At 37.1% G+C, this 9,918-nt stretch overlaps 1 protein-coding gene across 1 annotated transcript; it reads left to right on the top strand.

Moving 5' to 3' along the window:
* The first annotated feature begins 303 nt into the window (after positions 1 to 303).
* On the top strand, positions 304 to 3,928 carry LOC145105218 (uncharacterized). Its single transcript, XM_079042347.1, has 3 exons — positions 304 to 3,252; positions 3,526 to 3,553; positions 3,786 to 3,928. Exons 1-3 carry the CDS (start codon positions 304 to 306, stop codon positions 3,926 to 3,928), a joined length of 3,120 nt encoding a protein of 1,039 aa, XP_078898473.1.
* Positions 3,929 to 9,918: the final 5,990 nt, after the last annotated feature.

Consider the following 9,918-nt stretch of genomic DNA (forward strand, 5'->3'; position numbering starts at 1 on the left):
GGAAGAGAAGATGAAGATGCGAACCAACATGTCGAAGCTGTACTCGAAATAGCTGACTACTTCAACATTGTTGGAGTAAGCAAAGATGCAGTCATGCTTAGAGTGTTTCCAATAACACTACAAGGAGCTGCAAAACGTTGGATAAAATCTGAACCTACGATTACCACATGGGAAGGTTTAAGATCAAAATTTACAAAACAATTTAGCCCACCATGCAAAATTGCGAAGATGAAAATGAAAATTCAAAATTTTCAGCAGCTTGAAGATGAGACACTGTATGATGCTTGAGACCGTTATAAAGAAATGCTGCAAAATTGTCCACAACATGATCTAAATCCACACCAGGTCGTGCAGACTTTCTATAACGGGATCGATGTTTGTACCCGTCAGTTAGTTGACTCTCAAGGACCCATTCCTAAGAAAAATCCAGCTGACGGGAAAGCAATAATTGAGGAACTCGCCCAACACTCACATCAGTGGCATTCTTCACGAGATTCATCTTTCCGAAAAAGATCAACAGGAGAGAGCTCAGATGGCTTGGCAGCATTAAATGCAAAATTGGATGCATTAGGAAGAGACATGAAAAAGGTCAATCAGACAATTCATGCTATCCAAGTCGGCTGTGACAACTGTAGTGGACCACATCTTGAAAAAGATTGTCCATTAGATCAAGATGGGAATCAAAAGGTTGATGTATGCTACTCATCTGGAGATAGATACGATGAAAGGAAGCCTCGGAACAACTGGAAACCATTCGATGAATACAAGAAGGAAATGGAGATGCAAGGGAAATGGAGACAAAGCGGTCAAGGTTTCTACCAAAAAAACCCACCATTGGAGCAAATTGTGCAAGAAAAGAAGCCAACTTTCGAAGAAATGATGGCCAGATTTGCAGAAGCATCTGATAAAAGACATCGAGATACAGAAGAGTTGGTGAAAAGAATCGGATCAACAAGTGAAACTGCTCTAAGAAATCAGCAAGCTTCGATGTTGAACATCGAAAACCAAATCGGGCAAATTTCGAGAGTACTACAAGAGCGATTTCCTGGAACATTACCAAGTAACACTGAGACAAATCCGACTGCTCATGTCAAAGCAATAACAACTCGAACTGGAAAAAATCTTGAGCCGTTAGTTCCAGTTCATACTAACGAACCTTCTACTATTTCACAATCACAAGAGAAGGAAAAAGAACTAGTTCCGGTTGAGACAACTACATCCACTCCAGTTGTCAAACCATATAGGCCACCAATTCCTTTCCCTCAACGCTTGAGGAAGGAAAAAGAGGAGGAGGACTATCACAAATTCATCGATCATATCAAATCCTTGCATATCAACATCCCATTCATTGAAGCTATGGCTCAAATGCCCAAATATGCAAAATTTCTGAAAGATTTGCTTGTTAACCGAAAGAAAATGGAGGAAGCTTCAAGTGTAGTATTAAACGAACAATGTTCAGCAGCCATGTTGAACAAACTTCCTCAGAAAATGAGAGATCCAGGAAGTCTGACTTTACCGTGCCAATTTGGTAATTTGGGTCTCAGCCATGCTCTGGCTGATTCAGGAGCAAGTATAAATCTTATGCCATATTCGTTTTACAAGAAACTTGATTTACCTGAACCAAAACCAATTCGAATGGCAATCCATCTGGCAAACAAATCAGTGACGTATCCAAAAGGGATAGTGGAGGACTTACTGGTGAAAGTTGACAAGTTCGTATTTCCTGCAGATTTTGTAGTGCTTGATATGGAAGAAGACAATGAAGTTCCTATTATTTTGGGAAGACCATTCTTAAGCACTGCAAGAGCATTAGTTGACATTCATGGATCAAAGTTGACACTAAGAGTCGGAACTGATGCTATCACATTCGGTCTTGATAGAGAAATGAAGCACTCCAAGGTGAGTGATGATGAAGTTTTCTTTGCAGATGTTTTTGATAACTTATTGGAAAATGAGATATTGGAAGTAAAAGATAAAGACATTGAAAGCATGATGCAACTTGGAGAAGATACGTTTGATGCTGAAAAAGATCTGGAAGAACTGGAAAAACTGCTGGAGGAGATTAATCAAAAAGAAGACTACACGGATAGTAAATCAGAAAAAGAGGAAGCACACCAAAAAGAAACACCTTTTGACTCCGATGTCAAAACTGAGTTGAAAGTTTTACCTGATCATTTGGAGTACGCATACCTAGGAAATAATGAGCAATTCCCTGTGATCATCGCTGCAAATCTCTCACCGCATGAAAAAGAGAGGTTGATTGAAGTTTTGAAAAAGAGAAAGCAAGCTATAGCATGGAATATTTCTGATATCAAAGGAATAAATCCATCCTATTGTTCTCACAAAATTTTGATGAAAGAATGTGATGCATGTCAAAGGGCCGGTAACATCTCTTCCCGAAATGAGATGCCCCAAAACAGCATCCAAGTATGTGAAATTTTTGACGTTTGGGGAATCGATTTTATGGGACCATTTCCTTCCTCACGAGGAAACAAATATATTTTGGTAGCTGTTGACTACGTATCAAAGTGGGCTGAAGCGAAAGCTTTACCCACTAACGATGCTCGTGTAGTAGTCAAGTTTTTAAAGAATTTGTTTTCACGTTTTGGTTTCCCTAAAGCTCTGATCAGTGACAGGGGTACACACTTCTGCAATACCCAACTGGAAAAGGTTTTGCAAAAATATGGTGTTCACCATAGAATCGCAACGGCCTATCATCCACAAACCAGTGGGCAAACTGAAGTCACAAATCGAGCTTTAAAAAGAATTCTGGAACGATCAGTGGGAAGTAACAAGAAGGAATGGGCAGATAAACTTAATGATGCGCTGTGGGCATTTCGAACTGCATACAAAACACCTATTGGTAGTACACCATATAGGATGGTCTTTGGAAAAGCATGTCATTTGCCAGTCGAAATCGAACATAAAGCATTTTGGGCATTGAAATCATGCAACTTTGATCCTGTGGAAATTAAAACTAACCGTCTTATGCAGATGAATGCTCTGGAAGAATTAAGGGATGAAGCTTATGGAAACTCTCAAATCTACAAAGAGAAATCAAAGAAATGGCATGATAAAAGATTAAGCAGAGACAAAAAGTTTACCCCTGGAGAAAAAGTATTGCTATTTAATTCCAGGTTGAAACTTTTTCCAGGTAAACTGAAGACGCGTTGGTACGGTCCATTCACAATAAAAGAAGTCTTTTCACATGGTGCAATCGAACTAATTGGAAAAGATGGAGAAAGCTTTAAGGTAAATGGACATCGAGTGAAGCATTACTAGGAAGGAATGTTAGAAGAAGAAGAGAAAGAGGATATACCCCTCCAACTCACTGAAAACAATTAAGTGAGGGGTAGAGTCTGGCTCATGACTCAGTTAAAAAGAAGCGCTTGCGGGAGGCAACCCGATGTTTGTTTTGATTTTTAAATTTGGTGTGTTTATTTTCTGTATGTTTGGTGTGAATTTTCTTTTTAGTTTGTGTTTTCAATAAAAGTGCTTTTTAATGGTTTTATTTTTCTGTGAAAGTTACTTTTCAGCTTAGAAACAGGTGATGGTGAGAATGGTGTAAAGTAAATTTCTGAAGTGCAAATTACAATTGGAGCAATGGCATCACATAAGTGTGGGGTGATTCCCCACAAAGAGCAGGATGGAGAACTGAAGCTAACACTGACCAACGGGAGAGTATTATTCGAAGGATGAAGCAAGTGTTCGGCCGACACAAGTCAAATCAATTCACTCAGCGAAAAGGAGTAATTGATCTAATAACGTAATGTGTACTTGTCCAGTATACAAAGCGTTAAATTCAAGAATCGCGAAGAGAATCCAAATAATTGCATTACGCGACGTGTCCAAATCTTATACGCGACACGTAAATGCACCTGTTCAGAGAAATTATGCGGAAAAAGATTTAGACCCCACACTTGCCTAAATCTCCAGCTGGTTAAAAAAGAAAAGATTTACATGCACTTCAACATTACAAACAGAAAAATTCACTCAACACTTGTTCTACGCAAATCAGGATTTCAACCTCGCCACTGCAATACCCCAGGGGAGTCTGTTCCTTTTTCTCCCTTTTTACTTTTATGTGCTTTAATTTTACATGCAATGGGGACATTGTATGATTTAAGTGTGGGGTAGGGGGTCGAATAAGGAAACCAAGCATTTTTGATAAAAATTTAAAAGTTTTATTGTGTTGAAACTTAAGTTGTTAACGTTGTGTGGGATGATTCAATGCGAACTCAAATGTTTAATTGAACCAATAGTATGTTATAGTACATTTGTGGCTTCCCTATCCTAAGTGAAATCATGGAACAAAAACACAACCTTGCTTAGTTTGAGGGCCATAATATGTTTAGCATCGTGTACCAGAAATATATCCAGGAGAGCTTATGTAGTCATTACACTCTAGACTAATATCTCTAACCAATAAGAGTTGAAGTTAAGTTCCCTTGCTTAAGCATATGTTTTTATTTTTAGGATATTAGATTGAAAAAAAAAAAAAAAAAAAGAAAAGAAAAGTCTACAAAGCTATGAAGATCAAGAAATATCATGAAGAAAAATTCCAAAAATCAATGAAGACTCTAGAATAAAGGCAATATGCCAAGTTATTAGTTATTGTAATTTTTATTTCTAGGTTATTTTTCCATATGTATGCTTGGGGACTTAGTAAAAATACTTTGAGGTTAAGAAAGATTTCTGAGGATATATTCGGAGGGATGCATAAAATGAATGTTGTTCAAAAGAAGTGGGCAAGTGTTTATGAAGATTGTGAGTATTTAGGATTGGGGAAGTTTTAGGAATCATCAGACACAAATGTATGCATTGAGGTTTCGATGTAATGGCTGGGTTCAAGTTGGATTGTCTTAAACAATGTTGGTGATGAAGGTTTTGATATGATGACATGCTAAAGTTAGTTTTGCTTGAGGACAAGCAAAGTTCAAGTGTGGGGTATTTTGATATTGCAATAATTATACATATATTTCGAGCGATATTTATGTATTTTTAGCTATATTTTGGTATGATTTAAGATAAAAGGTACTTATAAAGTTTGAAATTCCATTTTACAGCTAAAAATCATTTCTGAAGAAAAAGGAGAAGAAAATGTGCAAAAATCCGCAAAAAGAAGTGAAAGAAATTACACGAAGAAAAACGAGATCAAAAAGTCAAAGAATTCAAAAAATAGCCGCGTTGGAAAGACGAGAAAACAAAATAAAAATATAAAAAAAAAGAATTTAAATTAATTAATGAGGTTTAATTAAAATAAATTATTGGGAATTAATTATTTAATTTCTAAATAATTTATATTAATTAAATTAATTTAATTTAATTTAAATTGGAAAAAGAAAAAAAAATAGAAAAGAAACAAAATTCGGAGCCCAAAACCCGGAGCCCAAACCAGGAGCCCAAAACCCGGAGCCCAAACCAGGAGCCCAAAACCCGGAGCCCAAGTCTCGAATCGCGACCAGATCCGGAAGATCCGAACCCGATCCGGAGTCCGCCCCGCGTCCAGATCCCCTCACAGAGTAACCCGATGATTACCGACCCGATCCGGCTCCGACCCGGGTTGGATCCGCGCTTTTTTTTCCACTGGTGACGTCATCGACGACGTCACTCGGATCCGATCCATGAACCGACTTCGACGCAACTCCGACCCGAGCTCTGATTCGTTTTCCCTCACAGAAGATCCGCGCCTCGACCCGGATTCCGACCCAAATTCGATTCGATACTGTTCATTGGCAATACGACGTCGTTTTATGCTCCAGATTTGCCAATTCCGATTCCATTCCATTTTTAACCATTTTTTCCCCACTTTTTCCTATTTTAAACCCATTCCTTTCCAACCAATACTCAATAATTCACCACCTTTAAACTTTCCAACATTTTATTCCCATCTTTTTATTTCTTTTGAATTCTTTTTCATTAGATCCAATCTCAATTTATTTCTTTTTGGTATTTAATTCTTCCAATTTTTACTATAAATACCACCATTTTTCACCACAAAAGAGGAGGAGAAGAGATTGAATCATACACTTTGATACACAAATTTCTCCATACAATTTCTTACCATATCACCACTATACCAAATTCCATCCAACCTTTGAACCACAATTGGGGATTCAAGAGTCAAAAAGCTAAGGAATTGAAGATTGCAGTGGCATTAGGGACTACATCGGGTTTGTTTTATCGACATGTTTAACATTCTCAATATGTTTTCTATGTATGTTGTAACCTTAATTATGAGCTAAATTCTCTTTGCTTTCACTTGGATAATGAAACCTTGAAAATATGATTTGATTTATATTATTCGGATATTAATTGTTATTTATTTTATCATGCATATTTGATCATTTATTTGTATATGTTAAGTTTTTGTAATTAATTTTCCCATAACTAAGTTAATATTTTTAAAAGATCACTTTAATTATATTATCTTGAATCATAAATTTTTCATAACCATTGATATTTATGACTAGTAAAGGACAATATTCTAGGAATTGGGCAAAATAAAATACTAAAAATTTAACATGTATATTTTATATCGTACAACTTACGATTCCTATTTGTTTTACGACCACTAACATTAATAGTTTGATCAAATGTTTGCATGATACGAATTAATTATTGTTAATTGCATGACCATTGTTTTTAATTATTTTTATTATCAAAACGGTAAAAAATTAGATCATGATTTTTAACCAATTTTAGAAATCGGTAAATAACTAATAATATCCATTGCACTTAATATAAATCATTCATTACTAAAAGGTGGAATTAAATCTAAGTGAAAGCATCCTTATCATTCTTGATTCTTAAAAACCAATTCTTGTCCTATATTTATTTTTACACTTTAATCGTTAAAATTCTCATTATTTGTCTTGTTACTAAAAATTCCCCCAAGTTACTTATCTTTTAAGTTAATTAGCGACAAATAGTCTAAACGTAAATCATACTCGTTTCCCCAAGTGTTCGACATCCGTTCTTACCATTGCTATATTACAACTCAATTAGGTACACTTGCCTAAGTCGTGTAGTAAATTTTAGCATCGGTAATTTCAACCCTATAAATTTAAGACTAGTGAATTTTACACATCAGTAATATCCTCCAATTTCTATATGGGAATCTCCTACGGCTGCATCTTGTCATGAGGTCGCTGATGCTCGGCCTTGGCTTTCCTACAAGTCATGCACCGCTCCACATACCAAGCCACATACCGCTTCATGTAGGGCCACCAATAATCAGGACGAATATCCCTATACATCGTTATCGCCCAGGGATGAATGGAGAACCTAGACTTGTGCGCCTCCTCCATCAAAACCTGATTCACACTACCCAAATACGGAACCCAAACTCGCCGATGCAGAGTCAACAACTCATGGCTATCATAATCGAAGGAAGCCACCTGACACACAATACACTCACTTTTCCAGTGGTATTCCTTCATAGCCTCAACCTGAGCCTCACGACCCGCTCCAACAACGGAGTAATCACGGTCATCCTTAAACATATGTCTCTGATCGGAGTCGTGACCGCCTTGCGGCTGAGAGCATCGGCCACCATATTGGCCTTCCCTGGGTGATAAAGGATCTCATAATCATAATCCTTCACCACATCCAACCACCAGAACTGCCTCGTATTCAGATTCGGTTGATGCATCAGATACCTCAGGCTCTTATGATCCGTGTAAATAGTACAACGGACCCCATAGAGGTAATGCCGCCAAATCTTTAGGGCGAAAACCACAGACCCCAGCTCCAAGTCATGAATCGGATAATTCACCACATGAGGCTTCAACTGCCTCGAAGCGTAAGCGATCATGCGACCTCTCTGTATCAATCCTGCTCCCAAAACCGTGATCGACGCATCACAATAAACCACAAAATCTTGAACACCTTCCGGCAGGGTGAAAATCGTTGCCTCGCACAACCGTTGTCTCAAGGTCTCAAAAGTTGTCTCTTGCTCAGGCCCCCATTGAAATGTAACCGCCTTCTTTGTCAACCGAGTCAAAGGAACAACTATCTTGGAGAAATCCTAGATAAATATCCGATATTAACCAACAAGACCATGGAAACTCTGAATCTCAGATGGAGACCTCGGAACCTCGCACTACATCACGACCTCGACTGTGACAACCCGAAATTTCTATCTTGTACAAGCCATTCATTTTAATCAAAGTCAGACTTGTTTCTGCTAACTTTTAGCACTGTATAGAATCTGTTTGAGCTTACTGAGCTTAGTACATCAAAGGAACAAATACTAGAATGGGTCAACTAAAGTTCCAAACCACCAAACATGCCTTAAACCCTCAAATGAGGAGTTTACGGCCATGAGACCATGGGTTTACAACCGTAAACTCATGGTGGCCGTAAACTCCATGTCTATACATGAAATACTTGCCCATTTTCATTTATTATCACACTTTCAAGCCTATAACTCGGTTTTGCTCTCAAGTATCATTAAGAACTTTCATTCCAATCTTCAATCTAGTAAGTAATCTTTCCATTTTCAACTTGATATCCTTGCATATCTAGTGAATATACATGATTTCATCCATGAAATCTCTTCTTTTGGTTAGATCTTCAAGTGTTCTTCATTTCACCAAGAACACCAAGAACACACACTAGTGTTCTTGAACCTTAAACACCTTATCAAGCTTCTATCTTGTAAGTACACTTGCCTTAGCCTGTTTTAATGCTTGAATCACTTAGTTTACACCTTGAAATCATCAAGAACTCAAGAACATATGGTGTTTACGGCCAAGGCAATCTCCTTGGGCCGTAAACACTCATAAGTGGTGCATTTGTGCCACCACTCCTTCCTAAGGCTTAGACTTGAACTTAGAACACTTCCTATTGACTTGTAAGGCCTTAAAACACAAAGAAATCAAGATCAAAGGGTGTTTACGGCCAAGGCAATCTCCCTTGGCCGTAATCCCTAATGATTGGTGCAAAGTTGCCACAACTCTTTTCTTAGTCTTGGAACTATGTCTAGAACACCCCGAAGTTGACTAAAGGACCTTAAACATCACAATGGTACAAGTTACCATGAGTTTACGGATGTAAACTCATTGGGACATAAACCCATGGGCCGTAAACTCATGTGGTAATTACCATTTGGGCCGTAAACTCCTATGTGAGACCCTACACCCCTAATATGCAACCCTATGTGGTTTAACACTTCATAACAAATGTTTCCTAGTCCCTAAGGTTGTTCCATTTCATGATTAGGTATTATAAATACTAATTAGAAACATATATGTGTCATTATATGTTAAATAGGATATGTACGTGTGCTCAAGTCTTCACTTGACACTTAGCATCCTATACCACTCGTTCATCCAAACCACTCACTACAGGTGAGTTCATACCCCTTAATCTATATTTTAAATGATTTTAAATGCTTTTATGGGGGGGGGGGGAATACAAGTAGAAAACATGTTAGTTATATAATCAATCACATGTGATTTATAACTATGTTTCAAACAAAGGATTTCATACACTTCAAACTGTGTTTCAAACAAAGGATTTCTTATACTTTCAAACTGTATTATCAATCAAACTGCTTTTAAATCGTTTTATAAATTGACATCAAATCATCAATATTTATTATTAAACTCTTCAAATGTTTTACAAAACTTTTTTTAAACTTATATATTGTCAAATGCATGTCTATATATGTATAGTTATATAAGAAATGTTTAAAGGACTTAGGACTGATAATTCGCTTTATTTCCTTTTCCTTGTTTGGATGTGGCCTGAGAGTATCGGTTATTTGTCCGAATGTCGTTTAAATATCATTTATATATTATGTATACATATGTAGATATAAAAGTACTATCAATCAGTTCAGTACCTTGGGTAGCAAAGGCATACCTTCATTCATTCAAACTACAGAAATTACTAGTAAACTATAATAGGTAT

The sequence above is a fragment of the Lactuca virosa genome, chromosome 4 (genome assembly GCF_052849685.1).
Source record: "Lactuca virosa cultivar CGN04683 chromosome 4, Lactuca_virosa_CGN04683_v6, whole genome shotgun sequence".
Taxonomy (NCBI): Eukaryota; Viridiplantae; Streptophyta; class Magnoliopsida; order Asterales; family Asteraceae; genus Lactuca; species Lactuca virosa.